The following is a 19,025-nucleotide window of genomic DNA, read 5'->3' as shown; positions in this document are numbered from 1 at the left end:
CTTCTGTTGTTGGCGATCTATAGTCTGTTTTTATATTGTATTGTCTAAATAGTGCTATTAGTTTTAACTTTCCATGCTAGTTTTAATTGAAATGGTGATATTCTAGTTGTTTTACTGTCCTTCGTTGACGGGTTTTTATGATTTATATATGCTCTTTTTCATTGTTCAATGTTCTCGTCACGATATGGCTGAGATATTGCCGATGTGACGTTAAGTATTAACTCACTCACTCACTCACTCATTCTTCTGTTTAGGACAAGATAATTGTAAAGATCTGAATATCTAATAATGGAAATGTTCTCTTCACTGTCGGTCCATTCAGAGCTGGGTACTGTTCAGGGAGTTTTTCTCCGAGAGAGTCCGGATCAAAATGTAAATTCATTAAATATTAAATAATAACAAAGTTTATGTTTCTTTGCATTACAATAGCAATGTATTTCATGGAATAGTTGGGTATAAGAACGAAAAATTGAAACAACAGCTTAGTATTTGTAGTGTTTGTGTTTGGTTCATTTTGTAAATTGATGATAGTCGAGTTTACAAGCTGATTCCCCAATGGGACTTTCAGTGACATGTCACAAAAATTATGCTTTGTTGATTAAATCACAGTATCTCTAATAATGTGGACTGGATTCTAGTTTGAAATTCCATAGATTCAGAGGAGGTGATTAACACTCGTGCCGAATTTTATGAAAAGTTGACAAAAATTGATAGGTTCAGAATTTGTATAATTATATATGCTAGATCTAGATCTACATCATCATGATCATGAACACTGAAATGACATTGGAGCCTATGATTGTAAAACAAAGTAAACTTTCACCCATTTTCAGCCTAATTATGTCGTAACATGTCATTTTCGGCCAAAAATCATTTTTGAGAAAATGACTTCTGTTTATATCAAAAACATCAACATTGATCTACGTGTTCAACTTTGTCCTCTGTCTGCTCAAGGTCAGTGTTGGAGAACTGCCTTTCAGACAGAAACCTCAATCCCATAGCACGCTTTACGAGCTCGGCCTTTGTCCCTGATACATGACAGCCACGTTCCCGCAGGTGTGCCTTCCAATCACGCACTGTACAACCTTCAAAGCCATTTGATCCGATCTGTTTACTATCTTGCTCGCCAATGGCAAGGGAGGTAATTCAACCAAGGGAGGTAAGACCCTTATCATAAAGGACTATAAGAACAAGGTAATTCACTCGCCATATTGGATACTTCGATGAACTTCGATTCTCGCTAATTTCCCGCTTGACATGGGTAAACATGGACCTAATCCGCGACGTAATTTTTATTTTGCCTTATTACGCCGTTTTGACCGCTTTTTGACCGGTATCGCATTTCTGTAAGACGGAAGTTTACGTTACTCACATGGAGACTCCGCGCCGAATGCAACCCAGCTCTCTGATTGGTCCACGTCACGATCACAACACAGCGTACATGGCAAGGTTGAAAATGTCACCACGTAAAATTTTAAAGGTACTTATCGATATCATATGCTCGGAAATGTATTCTTTATGCATATGCATATGACTTGATAAGAAAAGGTCACAGTGTAGTTGTTTTCGGACAGGCTGGCACTGGAAAATCTCTTTCCATACCAGAAACTTCTGCACGTTTGTCATCACCTGGGAAGAATGTCAGTGTTGTGGCCAGCACGGGTATGGCTTCAACAGAGTTTCGGAGTGGCAGAACATTGCATTCCTGGGTTGGGATGCAAGATGGGCATTTGGAAGGTGAAGAACTGCTTAAGTACACGGATCAAAGCTACATATATACTAATTGCAGATGAAACCAGTATGATCAGCACTGCCATTTTTGAGAAGGTAAGTTGGATGATCAGATTTATGGCCTTAAAGTTAAAAAACCAGAAATGACATTCTAATTTAACATGTGTATTGACTGATTTATCCAATTGTTAACAACATGAACATTCTAGAACTTAAACTTACCCCTCCTAATTACTTATTAGTTGTTCATTGATTAAATGATAATTTACATGATTTATAACTGAATTAGAGATACAATTAAATGTAAATATATTGCTTGTTACGAAAGCCTCTCTATCATATTAGTTAAGAAGATAAACAATTTTATGAAAAACAAACCTCCCTCCCCCATGACAGTAAAGTGATCCCCAAACAAGAAGTTCAATTTCACATTTCTTATGCTTAAAATTCTCTGTAGGCCTTTTGTTCATTTTGTATTATGACTTACATGAAGTCTGATTCATACTATTTTGGTTTGCAGGTGGAGTACATATGCAGGAAGGTGAAGAACAGCCAGGTTACCTTTGGTGGACACAGTTGGTGTTTGTGGGTGATTGGTTCCAGTTACCACCTGTTCCCAATCCTTCAATATGGGAACCTGGCAGATATTGTTTTGAATAAAATATTTGGGATTCCGTTCTAAAACGCAAGGTGCATTTGACACAGGTTTGTAGACAATCGGAACACAATTTGATCACTGCTATGAAGGAGACTGAAGGGGAATTCCATCTCATCAAACAAATTTATTCAGACCTCCACCCCAAGGGGAGAAACCTACAGTGTTATATACTGAAAACATGGAGGTTGACATTCATAATGTCATGGAACGTAATAGGCCTCCAGGTGAACTGAAGTGTTACAAGTCAGATGACTCGGGGAACAAAGAAAAATTGATGCACACTACAGCTATGGAAACTTTGTTCCTTAAAGTTGATTGTCCTGTTATTTTGTTACAAAACTTGCAAAAGGGACTGGGCAGTGGTCTAAGTTGCTTCTCCCCACACCACAATAAAACTAAGCAAAGCATGTTTCTCAGTTTATAAGGCTGAGGAAAACACCACTGAAGCTGAGAGATACCAGTATCCAATTGCCCCTGCCTTTCCATTGACTGTCCACAAAGCTCAAGGCTTAACCTTGCACAGGCTGATAGTAGATGCTAAAAGAATCCCTAGACCTGGCCAACTTGGTGTGGCTATTGGTCGTGCTGCTGACATCAAGGGCATACAAGTTGTAAACTACAGAGGCACATGTTGTCAAAGTGAGTGAGTGAGTTTAGTTTTACGTTGCACTTAGCAATATTCCAGCTGTATGGCGACGGTCTGTAAATAATCGAGTCTGGACCAGACAATCCAGTGATCAACAACATGAGCATCGATCTGCGCAATGGGGAACCGATGACATGTGTCAACCAAGTCAGCTAGTCTGACCACCCGATCCCGTTAGTCGCCTCTTACGACAAGCATAGTCACCTTTTATGGCAAGCATGGGTTGCTGAAGGCCTATTCTACCCCGGGACCTTCACGGGTCACATGTTGTCAAAAACATCCTAAGGAGGGGTATGATTTCATTGAAGACTCAGGATCATACATTCAAGAGGATTTATCTTGTTGCAGAGAAGTAAGACTTTTTCACTTTTTCAGATGTGCTTGTTGCTTATTAGGTTTGAACCTGTGTCCAGTATTCTTTCTAAGATAGTTCCATCGGATAGTCAACTTCTTCTCCTAAACTACTGTGATGGTGTAGCTTAGATTTTATGGGAAAGTGTCTTTGACCAAGGGGATTAATGCATGACCATAATCTAGCCTCACATATGGTTGTTAGTTTGAAGTTCCACTAAAGAAATGGTACATATCAACTTATTTTGAGAACAGAATAGCACAGTGTTAGCTTAAACCACAGGTTTCTTGGTTGAAATGTCACAACAATTGTGTCTGTAGTATAGAGAACTGTACTCTATACTCAGGTGTTGGTGCAGTGATAACCTGACTTTTAATTATGAGACATGGTTGATAAGTTTAGCTTTAACATGATAAACCCTATTGCTGGTGTACACATTGTTCATGCACTAATAGTAACCAATGCTAACAGATATGATAGAATGGAAATAGTGTTGAAAGTGGTATTAAATCACAACTCGCTCTGTATGTTTTTCACATACATGACATGAAGCAATGAATGTACATGTACTACGTTTACTAAGTTTGTATGTCATATTTATTACAAGAAATAAAAAAAAATTCTGATATCTTAAATTGTAGATTCCCCATGCGAGACCTACTGATGATTCCATTTCAACATTCCCAGATGCATTTGACTCTGATGGTTCAGACTATGATGATGAGGCACTGCAAGAGATCAACCGTCCAGAGTCAGCCTGTCAGTCTCCAACTGAAAGTCAAGTATGTACATTGAAATACATCACACACTTATTGACCATTATGTGTGTAGGGGTAAGGTGATACACCTACCCCATATGTCATACCCATCATGATACCAAATTATGTGCTAATTTGGTGTAAACATTCAGATTAAAAAATATTATTAATGTTTATTACCCATTTGCATAGAGTACATGTAAATCTGGATATGGTACACCTGGGATAGGATGGGCCATTTCACACATTAGAAAACGGCCCATTAAAAATGTTGAAGTTTACTATTGATACCAGGGCTGTAGCTTAGTCAAAATTCAGAAAATGGCTAATAATCATGAAAATGGCCCATTGTCAAGGCTCTCTTTCCCAATCCCTAGGATACATGGTTTGCTCTTCTCTACAGATGAAATCTAATACAGTGATCATATTAAAAACTTGAATGAAATTATAAATAATGATTATGTTGAATCTTATTTTTCAGGAACATCAAGGTGATGATCATGATGAATCTACGCTTCAAGAACCAACTGATGTTGAGATGAACACAGGTACATTGCAGGTAGAAATAATTTATACAGTGAAGATTGCCCAAACAACAATTAAGTGTGAAGGCAAATTCACACGGGTCATAATTGAATGTAAATGCATTTGATAAAAGTATTAGTCACTTCTGGGCCATTGCAGTTTGCAATCTTGCACAAAATTGGACATCTTTTCATTACATCATACTGATTTGACGAGGATCAGAAATACTAGAATGAAAAGATTTGCTAATGGAAAGCCATTTTTAGTTGGGGAGATTCATTGTAGAATTAATAGTAATGAATTACCTTCGTGTACACATTGATGATATAGGTAATTCATTTTCGGTTCCAGATGCATGCCACCTCTGATGCTGGAGCCCCCAAAGAGCTGACAGAAACAGAAGTTATCAAAGTTATTTCTGCTCTTTCACCCAAGAAACAATATAAAGTCACAATAAGATCTTTTATCCGTGATCTGATGCAGAAGAAGTGGGATACCCAGGTAGGTATAAATAAATTACATGCAATAAAACCTTATATCGGTTATAGTTACTTGGGTTGTCAGTCAAGATTTGAGGAGGTCATTATGCGACGATGTCGCATTGCCCATACGAGGTATACTCACGAATATCTATTAAAAGGTGAAGATCCTCCGTTTTGTATCCATTGTGATGAAAGAATCACAGTCAAGCATGTCCTGCTTGACTGTATTGAATATTCCATCACAAGGGATAATTTTTTTAACTCACGAACTTTGAAAAATCTTTTTAATAATGTTAGCTCTCATTCAATTATTGCATTTTTAAAAGACTTAGATTTGCTAAATGAATTGTAAATAGATAAATATTTTAAAATTGGAAGTTTGAATTAGTAACTTAGAGTGTTAATGGCTGTATCCTCGAGGGGGGTTAAAGCACTGTAAAATTATTGTCCTCCTGAGAGGGTACGTAAGTCCCAAAACATTTAAAGTACATCAAAACATTCCACTGTTTCTAATCGTAGAATACGTGTCCTTTTAATTTATGGCTAGATTGTCTGAATTGTTAACGGCTGAGGGGATGGTGTAAATCCAGCTAGGGTCCATGCAGGAAGCAAATGTACTGTAAGTCCCCATGGTCCCTAGCATGGTGATCTACCTTCTGTCGTTGGTGATATATAGCCCGTGTTTTATATTGTGTTGTCCTAATAGTGATCTTAGTTTTAACTTTCCAGTCTAGTTTTAAATTGTAACTGTGATATTCTAGTTGTTTTACTGTCCTTTGCTGAGAGGTTATTTATGAAATTATATATCATCCATTTCAGTGTTAAATGTTCTCGTCACGATATGGCTGAAATATTGCCGATGTGACGTTAAATATTAACTCACTCACTCACTCATGTTTGATCACGAATGGTCATCTTCATTATGTTTTCACTGTACACATCACAATGACATTTTAACCTTACATGAACAATGGCACATCATACATTGTCGATTTCACAGAGCTGCGACAATACAAGTTCAAGATGCTAACTTCATGCAGTGTACTAAAGACTTCGTTCCCGTGTGGACCCGGGGCAGAATGTCGTCCACAGCACCCCATTGCTTGTCGTATGAGGCGACTAAATTGGGCAACCTGTTTGCCGTGGGTTGCGTCCCGTGTCGGTGGAGGACGGAATCCTGGTAGTTGAGGGCAGATGGGCTTTAAATTGCGTTCCATTTGCCCAACACACCACTTTGGCCCTTACTTCACCTAGACGGGTGGTAGAATCGGCCCGATTCTATCAATCGGCTGGTCACGCCAAGCCCTGTGTATGGACTCAATTTTTTGTCACTACACTAATCTGTTTGGAAAATGTGTTACTTGTGGTCTTGGCAGAATTATTCTCTAAACATGTTTATGATTTTGATGTGTTTTGCATTTTGCCTAGAGTCTTTTGCCAGAAGGCGGTGGCTCATGGGCCAATCTGGTAGATGTGTTATTAATAACTCTTCTGCTGGAGTATATCATCCGAGTATCCTTGGTGCTGCAAGTTGGAGACCCACTTGTTTTTAGCATTGTCCTTGTGATACTCCGTGGTGGGTGGGGAGCTCGGATGACGAACTATTGGAAATTAACCATGGCTTATGAAAACCCTCCTAAAAAAACCAAACGACAACTAGACACTGATCCAATTGATACTGATCAAAGACTGCCCACGTCCATTGAATACTGGCCACGATTTCTTGTAATTGAAACTGTTGACAAGACTTCATTAAAGTTGAACCCTTTTGCCATATCCAAGGGTATACAGGGCCTTGCAGGTGATGTCGAGAATATTAGACGTTTGCGTTCCGGTGCTTTGTTGGTTGAATGCGGGAAAAGGCAACAAGCCACAAACCTTATGAGCACAGAATTGTTTGTCGGCGTTCCAGTCACGGTTACGGCTCATAAAACACTCAATACGAGGAAGGGAATCATCAGAGATCGTGACCGATTGTTTGCGGATATGACAGAGCTTGACATCATCTCTGAGATGAAAGATGAGGGTGTACTCAATGTAAAACGTTTCACAATCCGGAAGAATGATGTTGTAAATAACACCAATACTTACCTGTTCTCCTTTTCCTCACCAACTGCTCCAAAATCTCTTAAAGCAGGTTATTGTAACATCAATGTGGACATGTTCACTCCAAACCCTTTGCGGTGTTTTAAATGTCAAAAGTTAGGTCATGGCGTCAATACTTGCACATTGTCTGTTGTATGTGCTCACTGTGGCGAAAAGACACATACAACAGAAGATTGTGACAGTAATGTTAAAAAATGTACAAACTGTGCGGGTGACCACTCCTCCTACTCTAAAAGTTGCTTGGAAACGTCAAATGGAGATAAATAGGATACAATTCACTCAAAACGTTAGTTTTGCGGAAGCTAAAAAGCTAGTTCAAAGCTCAGAACATAAGGAGAGCTATGCGTCTATCACCAGAACATCGTCAGAAGCAGTAACCGCTAAAACAACAACGTCATCTGTATGCTGTCAGACAAACCTGACCTGGGTTAAAACGGAATCTCCTCTGATATTCTCACCTGCAATATCTACCCAAACAACAGAATCAGTCCCTAGTACATCTCAAAGCCAGTGTGAAACATCCTCTGATCTTAACGCATCATCTCAGCCTACAAAGTCTAAACAACTCTCTAAAGGCAAAGGTACAAAGCCAGATTCTTTGAAAAAACTTAGTGGTAGAGCCCCCAAAGGGTCAGACAATAAAATCAATCTATACAACAAATATGGATCCCTTGAGGACATGGACGTGACTGAAAACGTCCGCTCCAGGGCACACAGCTTGTCGCCCGCCAAAAAGGTACGGGGAAGATCCCCAATAAATCCTCCCAAGCGATAGACTATCATAATCCTATTATACAATGGAACTGTAGGGGACTAAGGAATAATTTCCATGAATTACAACTTTTAATCCAAGATTTATCACCCTCAGCGTTTTGTCTGCAGGAGACATATTTGAAAGAGACAGATGTTCTTAACCTACGTCCGTTAAGTGCATACCATTGTTTTTCGCCTAAGGGTGACAGGGCCACTTGAGGGTCTTCCATTCTAGTTAAACAGAGCGTTATCCATAGCCCAGTTACACTTACTACTAATCTTCAGGCTGTTGCAGTGCGACCCACTTTGCACGTTGCGTTTACATTGTGTTCTCTGTATGTTTCTCCGTCTTCAACGTTTCACAAACTCGATCTTCAAGCTCTATATGATCAACTCCCAAAGCCCTGCATTATTATGGGAGATTTAAATGGACACAACCCACTCTGGGGTAGTGCAACAATAAATGGTAAAGGTAAAGTACTGGAGGAATTTTGTTCAGATAATGATTTATGTATTTATAATGATGGCTCCAATACATATTTACATCCTGGTACAGGAACTTATTCTGCTCTCGACTTGTCAGTCACAAATTCAGAACTATTAAATGAATTCGAATGGTCTGTCCACGATGACCTCTGTGGAAGTGACCATTTTCCTACTATACTAAAATCTGTAACTCCATCTGATGTTCCTCCATCATCAAGGCGGAATTTTAAAAAGGCTAACTGGGCTTTATATGAAACACTGTATGCTGAAAAACGTAAACCTGAACTTTTTACTGACGTTCCAGATGCCATTAAATGCTTTTCTCATGAACTGAACTCCATAGCTGATGAATGTATACCAAAGTCCTCTGCAGTTCCACATGTCCGAAAACCATGGTTCAGTGATGAATGCAAACAAGCTAGGAAGGCAAGGAAAAAGGCAGAGCATTATTTCCGTCGCCATCCTATGGTTCATAATTTAAATAAATTTAAAATTTTAAATGCTAAAGCACGGCGTACTTTTAAACAGAACAAACGCCAATCTTGGCAAAATTATGTGTCCAAAATAAATTCTCGGACACCCATGTCCAAGGTATGGAACATGGTCCAGAAAATTAAGGGTAAAGGTACTAAATCTACTGTCCATCATCTTAGACATGGAAACCAATTGCTTACTGATAAATCAGATATTGCAAATAAACTGGGTGAAACCCTCGCTAAACACTCTTCCTCTTCTAATTATGTATCTAAATTCCAACAGTATCAAAAACAACAAGAAAAGAAAACTATTAATTTCAACTCAGATAATGGGGAAGATTATAATGAAACATTTTCTATTCATGAACTCCATACTGCTCTTGATCAAGCTCATGACACTGCTACTGGAGCTGATAGCATCCATTATCAGCTCCTGAAGCACTTACCAGAGTCCTGTTTAGAGGCACTCTTATCTATTTTTGATGATATTTGGACTTCCGGTAAATTTCCGTCTTCATGGCGTGATGCTATAGTAGTACCAATACCTAAACCTGGACGTGATCATACCGATCCGTCCAATTATCGACCTATTTCACTAACAAGCTGTGTTTGCAAGACCATGGAACGCATGATAAATAATCGACTTGTTTGGTACTTGGAAACTAATAACCTTATCACTGATATACAATGTGGTTTTCGTAAAAATGGAAGTACTGTCGATCACCTAGTGCGTTTGGAATCATTTGTTAAAAACGCACTAATGAAAAAACAACACGCTGTGTCTATCTTTTTTGATTTAGAAAAAGCATATGACACAACCTGGAAATATGGTATTTTAAGAGACTTACATGACTTCGGTTTGCGAGGTCGTTTGCCGCAATTCATAGCCAGCTTTTTAAATGATAGACAATTTCAAGTGCGAGTGGGTTCTACCCTGTCTGATCATTACAATCAGGATCTGGGTGTTCCACAATGCAGTATTTTGTCTGTCACACTCTTTAGTATAAAGATAAATAGTTTATTGAAAGTTTTAAATGATTCTATTGATGGTTCGTTATTTGTGGATGATTTTAATATTTCTTGTCGTGGTAAAAATATGAATACCATAGAGCGGCAGTTGCAGTTGTGTTTAAACAAAATAAATAAATGGTGTCTTGAAAACGGCTTTAAATTTTCTAAATCCAAAACTAATTGCATACATTTTTGTCGTAAATATAAAGCACATATAAAGACCCTGAACTATCTCTAGATGGCACTCCCATTAAAGTTGTCAAGGAGGCCAAGTTCTTGGGATTAATTTTTGACTCACACCTAACGTTTCTGCCTCATATTAAATCTCTGAAAACTAAATGTCTGAAAGCACTTGATTTGTTGAAAGTGGTATCAAATTCTAAATGGGGAGGTGATCAAGCTACCCTCCTCCATCTATATCGATCACTTGTCCGTTCTAAACTTGCAACATATGTCACATTTATGGCTCCATCGTATATGGTGGAGCCTGCAACAGCAACTTAAAATTATTAGATTCTGTTCATCATCAAGGTCTAAGACTTTGTCTTGGGTCCTTTAGAACCTCTCCTGTTGACAGTCTGTATGTTGAAGCCGATGAACCATCTCTTACACAACGCCGTATAAAAGTATCTTTACAATATATAACAAAGCTATACTCTAACGAATCTAACCCTGCATATAACTGTGTTTTCAATCCTCTGTACGAGGACTTGTACAACAAAAAGTCTTCTCTTGTTCCACCTCTCGGGCACAGAATTAAACCCTTTCTTTCTTCGGCTGGCATTGAGCTGGAAACCATAGCTCCTTCCCGTCTTCTTTCCTCTCCTCCTTGGCAGTTGGTTAGGCCACAAGTCGACCTAACATTAACTACCTTTAAAAAATCAGAAACTAATGAATTACAATACAAACAAGAATATCATCAATTCAAACATAAATATAGCAATTATAAATCCTTATTTACAGATGGGTCCAAGGACGGTGGCGCAGTGGCTTGTGCCGCTGTATTTGGATCCAGAACAATATCGTCTAGATTACCAGATAATAGTTCTATTTTTACAGCAGAAGCTAACGCCATATTAACAGCTCTTAAATATATCCAAAAACATCCTAAACATAAACAGTACATAATCTCTTCAGACTCTCTTTCTTGCCTTCAGGCTATTAAACACCTAGCATGTAAACATCCACTTTTAATAGAAATTATTGAACTTTATAACTATCTTGCGACTGGCCAATACGACATCGTCTTCTGTTGGTTACCCAGCCATGTTGGAATCTCAGGTAACACTTTGGCTGACCTTGCTGCTAAGGCAGCGCTAAACAAATCTGTGACACCACTTCATATTCCCTATACTGATTATAAAGCTACAATTAGATCTTACATCCGTGATCTGATGCAGAAGAAGTGGGACACACAAGTAGGTATCAATAAATTACATGCAATAAAACCATATGTTGGTTACACCTACTTGGGTTGTCGGTCCAGATTTGAAGAGGTCATACTACGACGATGTCGTATTGGCCACACTAGGTATACGCATGAATATCTTTTGAAAGGTGAGGCTCCTCCGTTCTGCATCCCTTGTGATGAAATCATCACGGTCAAGCATGTCTTACTTGACTGTGTTGAATATTCCATCACAAGGGACAATTATTTTAAATCAAGAACTATGAAGGACCTTTTTAGTAACGTACGTTCTCATTTAATTATTGCATTTTTAAAAGAATTGAATTTATTGACTGACATGTAGATAAATAAGTATTTTATGATTGGAAGTTGAATTAGCAGCTAAGATTGTTAGTGGCTGTATCCTCGAAGGGGGTTGAAGTACCGTAAAATTATTGTCCTCCTGAGAGGATGCGTAAGTCCCAAAACGGTTTAAGTCAGATTGAATCTTCCATTTTTTTAATCGTAGAATATGTGTCATTTTAATTTGTGGCTAACCTTGCATACAGTCGCCAACAGCTGAAGGGATGGTGTAAATCCAGCCAGGGATCATGCAGGTAGCAGAGGTACTGTAAGTCCCCATGGTCCCTGGTATGGTGATCTACCCTTTGTTGTTGGCGATCTATAGCCTGTTTTTATATTGTACTGTCCAAATAGTGATACTATCACTTTTTAAGTTTCCACGCTAGTTTTAATACTAACTGTGATAATCTAGTGGTTTTACTGTCCTTCGTAGACAGGTTCTTCATATTATCCATATGTATTCTTTTTTTCGTATATGTTCTCGTCACGATATGGCTGCGACATTGCCGATGTGACGTTAAATATTAACTCACTCACTAATGACTTCGCAATAGCAAAAAACATCACTTCAGACAGTGGGAGGCAAAGAGCACGTGTGTGACATTACACGTTTACTAACGATTGCTGCATGGTATCCACTCATAACATACACTGCGTCACTCTTTCACGGTTGCACAGTTAGCTTACCACTGTCAGATTGGATCCTCAGTGACGTAGGTACAAACAGCGAGTAACGTTTGGTGCCTTTGGGGTTTTGTAACATCACCTCTTCCACCGTCTCTGTCTTCGTCGCCATACTGGTTCGCTTGGCGATGTAGCTGTGAGGATAGTTCGCGAGCGCACGCGGGCTTTCACGATTCCGAACACGCCTCAGGAATAAGATAGTAGGCGTGTAAAGAACCTGTAGACATGTAGTAAAACAAGTTCAATTAAGGATTGATTGTGTATTTCTTTCGTTGCATTGAAGTATAAAAACCAATGTGCAAACGTTTGTAAGAATCCGCTACGCGGATTCATGCAGTTTGCACACTGGGGCGGTATTCTAAAAAAGTCTTAAGTCCTAAAAAAAACTTAAGTCTATAAAAATGACTTAAGTTTTTTTTGAAAAACTTAAGTTTTGTCTTAAATCACTTCTTTATTCTTAGTCATATTCAATAAAAGTTTTAGACTTAAGTCTTGTTGTTTTTTGACTTAGTTCTTAAGCCTGCACCCATGTAGGCTTAAATATAGGATTTCAACTTAAGTCTAACCAAAATGGCAGCCGCACAGCGTGTATATTTACCAAGATCCAACAGATTCAATGATATGAATGACGAGGAACTACTTAGAAGATACAGACTGAATCAACAAGGTATTAGGTTTTTATTGCAACTTATTGGAGCACAAATACAGCCACTGACTGGACGGAATCATGCTATTGATGCAACAACAAAGCTCTTAGTAACTTTGAGGTTTCTGGCAACAGGCAAGTTTCAATTGTGTAATGGGGATGATCACGGGTTGAGTCAACCGAGCGTTTCACGTGCGATATACACGACTGTTGAAGCCTTGTCCGCCCCTGCCATGGTGGCACGGTTTATACATTTTCCCAGTCCCGCAGAGTGTCAACGCAACAAGGTGGAGTTTCACCGGACGGCGAACTTCCCAGGGGTGATCGGCGTCATTGACGGCACGCATATACAAATACAGGCACCAACTGTAAATGAGGATGTTTACGTCAATCGACATCACTACCACAGCATAAACACACAGGTACTTTCTTCACAGATTCATATATTTGTGTTCTCAAAGCTTATTTCCAAATAATCTCACAAAATTTTGAATCGTCGATTGGTTGTAAGAAATTTGTAAACTTGTTGCTGTGGATTTGTATTTGTCAGGTAGTGTTCGATCCCTTCGACCGTATCATTGACATCGTGGCACGCTGGCCTGGGTCCACACACGACTCAAGAATCCTCTCTCAGAGTGGCCTCTTCCGTTTAATGGAGAGCAACAACTTGCCAGCTAGGTGTCACCTTCTCGGTGATAGTGGTTATCCGTCTAAACGTTGGCTGCTTACTCCATTCCTTCGCCCAGAACCCGGCAGTCAGGCACGCTACAACCGGTAAGAACTATCCACAAAATATTGGAGTAACCTCCCTTGCTAGTTTGTAAAAACTTGCGATCATAATTGGATACACATAATACGGAAAAAAATAACCAAATTAAACCTTGCGTTACATGCAAGTATATATCCAACAGATGATCATATTTATTATCATAATCATTTGAATAATAATAATAATAATATAAATTCAATGATTTGATAATAATGTGTTTCAATGTAAGAACATTAATTTGGCACTGACACAAAACACTGATCAGATCACATCAAAGTAATTTGTATCTATCTTCAACTTTTTCTAGTTTTTTTAGTTTTTTTATGATAATGCACATTCTAACAATAATATACCTGAATTTTTTTTCAGTAAAATTGAATTCAAATAACATAAGAAGATTAAGGAACCCAAACTCTTAAATATCTACTTAACATCTATCAATTCATGCTTCTCTTCTGTAAAGCTGTGTGAACTATTTCCTTTCCCAATGTTGCTACAGTGCCACTGAGCATATCTATGGAGCATATTAGGCACTAAATAAATACAATAATATCATTATTAACCCCATTCATGTTTTTTTTGTTTTTTGTTTTTTTTAAACTGGTGTGAACCAAAGTTATTTTGATATATTTTGATATTAAGACAATTATTTTCAGAGCACACAAGATCACAAGGAGTTGTGTTGAGCGTGGAATTGGCCAACTGAAGCGCAGATTTGGAGTCCTTCATGGTGAAATCAGACAATCCCCAGAGAGAACTTGCAAGGTAAAAATGAGAAGCTAAATGAAGGGATACAAATATGTCATTGAGAAATCACTCAATTTAGTAATATCTTGTAAGTGGCTGTAATAAGATGTGCCATGTTCATTGGAGATTTTGTCATTGTGTCATTTCATGTGTTTCAGATCATTATGGCCGGCGCTGTTTTGCATAATATTTGCAAGGAACGTAATATTCCAATTCCACCAGCTGATGGTATACCACAGCAACAACAGCGCAATGCAGCCGCAGCACCAGCAGTCCTGCCTCCACAAGGTTTGATGGGAGTTCGGTACAGGGAGCAGTTTGCAAGGACTCACTTTCCATGTAAGTCTGATGACATACATTACTGATTGACTGAAGCAACTATCAAAATTATTTCCAACATTTATTAGGACTGGTAGAAAGGATTAGTTTCTGAAACCAACCCAATTTTCTACAATACAGTATCAATAAGAACAGAACACATGATGCATCCCGGTATATTCTATCAATATACTAATTGCAGTGTTGAGTTATATTACATATAGCAGTTTATAAATAACCAACATGGTAACATGAGAACAATGAGCACTGTTCACACACTACAGTAAAGTGTATAAATCAATGCTTATTGACAGAGCTATGTAATCATAAGTATAATTGAAACAAGTGTAGAATTGAACAAAGCTTACATCCCCCTACTTCCCATGTACTAATTAGACTAACAATTTATGGAAACATTATTTTTCCTGTGGAAACCTGACATAAAATTGAAATAGACTGTCTCATGTTGCACACACTTTGCCAGTAAATAGTCATGTTTCCATGGAAACAGTAAAAAATACCCCAAATTTTGAAAAAAAACCCCAACTTCCAAATAGCAAAAGGCACATCTATTGGTAATGATTGACATGTATGTGAAGTTTGGTGAACCTAACATGTAAACTTTCAGAGATATGCTCAGGTCCAAATTTTGGGATGGAAGGATGGACGGACAGAGTGAACTCTATATACCCCCCTTACTCTGTAGAGCGGGTATAATTTACACCCTAAACATCAGACTATTAAAGTCTGTCATAAGATCATGCAATTACATTACAATTAATAAATAATTCCTTTGATGTGAAATAGTTTAACAGATTACGATTATGGCATCATAAGAAGAATTCATTCAAAGGGTTAATAAATATCATCCATTGAAAAACTCAATATAATTGTTTGCATTGCAATACATTCTAGGATTCATCCAGATGATTCATGTAGGTAAAAGCAAAATTTCCTATGTTAACAGTCAAGGTTGACTTGTTTTCATTTTTCTGTGCAAAATGGCATCAAGTGTAAAGTGGATCAGACTGAGTTCTAGCACTTTAGAATTATGCTAATATTACCCATGTTTAAGCCTCAAGTTATTCGATTTCAAACATATTCCATATGTACATTCTTTAAATAGCAGCATCATAACAAGCCATAAAACTATAATAATTTGAAACGTTTGATATAAAAAAAGGGGTTCAACCTCATCCCATGGTTAATTTAACCACATACATGTATATCATCTTAAACATCAACACCAGTCTTACGAAGATCACAATTCCCCCTGGCCCTGAAAATCATGTACCGGAAATAAGATGCAATTTATTCCAAAACTGAAGTAGATTATCAGTGGGCATCATCTTTCAAGTGTACAGATAACATTTGGTCATATCAGTCGTAGCAATATTGGATAACATTAAAAGTAAAGCCTCCAAATATGCGAAAATGTCAGATGCAAGTCAAGAAATATGCCATAATTTCAGAGTAAGATAATGTCTTGTACCAACAATTCAAGTGAAAGAAAATCCAAGGTGTTGTTTTCCAATATTCTGACTGTTCATTAAGTTTGTATTCATCGGTTGTCATTAGCTCTTAAAATTACACAAGAGATGTCTACCTTTGACATAACAATGATAACATACACAATTTTGTATTTTAGGGATAAGTCACACGCAACAACAATTTCATAACAGCAATACTTGTGCTTGTTAAAGATTGTTCTGTATATTTGGAACTAGTAAAATACATGTGAAAAGCTATTCTTCCAATTTCCTGATTTTTGACTGAAGATAAATTTTCTGTAATTTCAGAACCTCAATTTCCAGTAACAACTTCTCTTTTTCCAAAACTGCTGAGGAAGTAGCTGATGTGGAGACTGATGTGCAGGCTGATGCTGATGTTGATGGTGATGCCAATGATGGCTCTAACTCTCTGAAACATAAACGTATATCATCAATCTTGTATTCATTTTAATACATATGCTTTTCAATTCCTGTTTTCTGTTCTTATTTTATATCTTAAAAGAAGGTTTAACTAATTTCTAATTTTAAATTATGACTTCACACAGTCAGTCATGCATGTAGCCTGGGGAACTCATATAATACTATCAATAACTTATTACCTACTTTTCGAAGGATTGGTCTAGCTGTAGGAGCTGTATGAAGCTTGAATCCATTGACATTGGCCCAATCCCGGTTAGGACAGTGTTATCCCTGCCAATACAGTCCACCACCGCCTCTGTGACAGGGCTTATAGGTGTTGGGGGTGGTCCACCGCCTGAAAATATAGTCAGACTTACTTTGAATTAATTATACTACTATAACATACCACATTGGTGAGATTAAAAATATTACACAATCAACCCATAGTCACCTGCTCATATGAAATATAGATGATCAATTTTATTCATGGCAATGAACAGATTTACCTCACACAAAACTAAAAGTTGGTGTTTTTGTGATTTTATAATTCATAAACAATGGTGTGATATGATACTACTTTAGGTTTTCTCCTGTGCTTTTAAAATACTTACATAACTGAAAGAAAGTCGGATTTATTATGGTGAGTAAAATTGTTATGGTCAGTGGGAAAATTTTGGGTCAGTAGAGACATGGGAACCCCAAGAATTTTTTTAGGCCTTATCCCAGATATATTACTCTTTGTAGGAAATAAAATCTAAACATTACCGGTTGCAGTTGTTGAATTCTTGAATGTGCTGTAAGCACTTTTTCCGGCACTCTTCAGATTCTTCCATTTCTTAATGACCTCCTCTTTGCTTCTTTGTTGGTGACCATTTGCATTGAGGGTGTCTGTGATTTTCTAAGACAAAAATTGGTTCACATTTGGATTAATATTACCTGGATCCTTGGTTTGAAAATAACAAATTTGGTTTTGGCATTCTTCTGTTTCAGGAGAGAACATGACAATTTTCAAATTAATGTAAAAGTAATTTTTCATTATGATTAATGATTTCTCTGATTTAGTATTTGTGTACCATTACTCAGGGACATTATAAGTTGAACCAAACGACTTTTGGTCTGTAGAAAAGAATGTACGGAATATTTCTGTAAATAAACAATCATTACTGACAGCATAATACTTTATATTACAAGGAGGGAATTGGTGCAAATCAACCATTTTTTTAAAAATCAGTTTACACAAAAATTGATAAAATACATTAAATGGTGCTCGTAAATTTTTATACTAATTGATGATGTTGAAGGTTCGTATATATTTCCTATTGTACAATGTACCATCAATTCATGAGGTAATTATACATAATTACGTGTTATCAAATTTATCCTGATAAGACGTTCTTTAACGTGTTGAATGCACTCACCTGCCACGCCTCATGTCGGTTTGCCGAAGTCACACCCGGTCCGAATCTCCCCTCTGTTACAGTCTTCCTCTCCTTCACTAATTCTGCTAACAGCAGACATTCTTCTTTATGCCAGTTGGGTTTTCTTTTCTTGCTAGCATCGGTCTCGGCCATGATTTCTTGTCGTCTGCGTTCCGATGACAGAAGGGAATCCCCGCTTGACGTCACTTTTTATTTTCTTGCATTAAAGAGTTCCACCGGAAGTTTTCCGTTGCTGGTATTTTCCCACTAGCAACGATGCGCACGCACCGCGGCCAAGAACTTAAGTTTATGATCGACTTAACGTCCGACTCAGCTAAGTTTTTGACTAAGTCACTTTATGAATACGAACTTAAGTTTCTGACTTAGCTAAGTCAATTTTTGAAAACTTAAGACAAAACTTAAGAGAAATCTTAGACTTTTTTAGAATACCGCCCCTGGTTTTTAGTTTCATTCTTCAATGCAACGAAAGAAATACACAGTCAATCCTTATAATGAAATTCAGCAACAAATACTATACCTTTTCAACAATGTTTTCTTTAAACATAATCAAATTCATCGAAACAGATATCTTTGTTACCACCAATTAACATTTTCGGAGTAAGAATTCGGTAATGGCGTGACATGACTCAGGTGACTCATTTACATAAAATGACACGCCTACCAAACCATTAGCCAATCAGCATTGAACACCCCCAAACCGCTGTCAATCAACCAAGCTAACATCGGTCGGCGAATCAGAGTGGAACAACTCAACGTGACGCGTCCCGGTATCGGCAAA

At 37.8% G+C, this 19,025-nt stretch overlaps 3 protein-coding genes across 4 annotated transcripts; 2 read left to right on the top strand and 1 right to left on the bottom strand.

Annotated features, from left to right (window-relative positions):
- The first annotated feature begins 1,722 nt into the window (after positions 1–1,722).
- Positions 1,723–8,831, top strand: LOC137281078 (uncharacterized). The gene is made up of 7 exons (XM_067812217.1): positions 1,723–1,827; positions 2,252–2,287; positions 3,268–3,387; positions 4,029–4,169; positions 4,627–4,704; positions 5,022–5,171; positions 8,802–8,831. Exons 1-7 carry the CDS (start codon positions 1,723–1,725, stop codon positions 8,829–8,831), a joined length of 660 nt encoding a protein of 219 aa, XP_067668318.1.
- Positions 8,832–13,000: 4,169 nt separating this feature from the next.
- On the top strand, positions 13,001–16,785 carry LOC137282639 (putative nuclease HARBI1). Of its 2 annotated transcripts, XM_067814425.1 has the most exons (5): positions 13,001–13,486; positions 13,615–13,838; positions 14,490–14,598; positions 14,739–14,919; positions 16,698–16,785. In XM_067814425.1, coding segments are annotated over exons 1-5 (963 nt in total). In that variant the 5' UTR covers positions 13,001–13,039; the 3' UTR covers positions 16,700–16,785. The 2 variants fall into 2 exon arrangements, with proteins under 2 accessions (XP_067670526.1, XP_067670525.1); XM_067814424.1 differs by lacking the exon at positions 16,698–16,785 and having other exon boundaries at positions 14,739–14,953.
- On the bottom strand, positions 16,171–18,672 carry LOC137282641 (nuclear apoptosis-inducing factor 1-like). The gene is made up of 4 exons (XM_067814426.1): positions 18,227–18,672; positions 17,574–17,706; positions 17,013–17,163; positions 16,171–16,818 (listed from the first exon to the last, which is right to left on the bottom strand). The coding sequence occupies exons 1-4, from the start codon at positions 18,377–18,379 to the stop codon at positions 16,644–16,646; spliced, it is 612 nt and encodes a 203-aa protein (XP_067670527.1). The 5' UTR covers positions 18,380–18,672; the 3' UTR covers positions 16,171–16,643.
- Between the last annotated feature and the right edge of the window lie 353 nt (positions 18,673–19,025).

The sequence above is a fragment of the Haliotis asinina genome, chromosome 4 (assembly GCF_037392515.1).
Source record: "Haliotis asinina isolate JCU_RB_2024 chromosome 4, JCU_Hal_asi_v2, whole genome shotgun sequence".
NCBI lineage: Eukaryota > Metazoa > Mollusca > Gastropoda > Lepetellida > Haliotidae > Haliotis > Haliotis asinina.
This window is presented reverse-complemented; position numbering and strand designations above follow the sequence as displayed.

Coding starts and splice junctions, on each gene's coding strand:
- LOC137282639 (XM_067814424.1), top strand. CDS start 13,040: ATGAATGACGAGGAACTACTTAGAAGATACAGACTGAATCAACAAGGT. Junction 13,487..13,614: donor ACCACAGCATAAACACACAG/GTACTTTCTTCA, acceptor TGTATTTGTCAG/GTAGTGTTCGATCCCTTCGA. Junction 13,839..14,489: donor AGTCAGGCACGCTACAACCG/GTAAGAACTATC, acceptor AATTATTTTCAG/AGCACACAAGATCACAAGGA.
- LOC137281078 (XM_067812217.1), top strand. CDS start 1,723: ATGGGCATTTGGAAGGTGAAGAACTGCTTAAGTACACGGATCAAAGCT. Junction 1,828..2,251: donor GCACTGCCATTTTTGAGAAG/GTAAGTTGGATG, acceptor TTTGGTTTGCAG/GTGGAGTACATATGCAGGAA. Junction 2,288..3,267: donor GGAAGGTGAAGAACAGCCAG/GTTACCTTTGGT, acceptor GGGTTGCTGAAG/GCCTATTCTACCCCGGGACC.
- LOC137282641 (XM_067814426.1), bottom strand. CDS start 18,379: ATGGCCGAGACCGATGCTAGCAAGAAAAGAAAACCCAACTGGCATAAA. Junction 17,707..18,226: donor ACCGACATGAGGCGTGGCAG/GTGAGTGCATTC, acceptor TTTTTGTCTTAG/AAAATCACAGACACCCTCAA. Junction 17,164..17,573: donor GAATTCAACAACTGCAACCG/GTAATGTTTAGA, acceptor CTATATTTTCAG/GCGGTGGACCACCCCCAACA.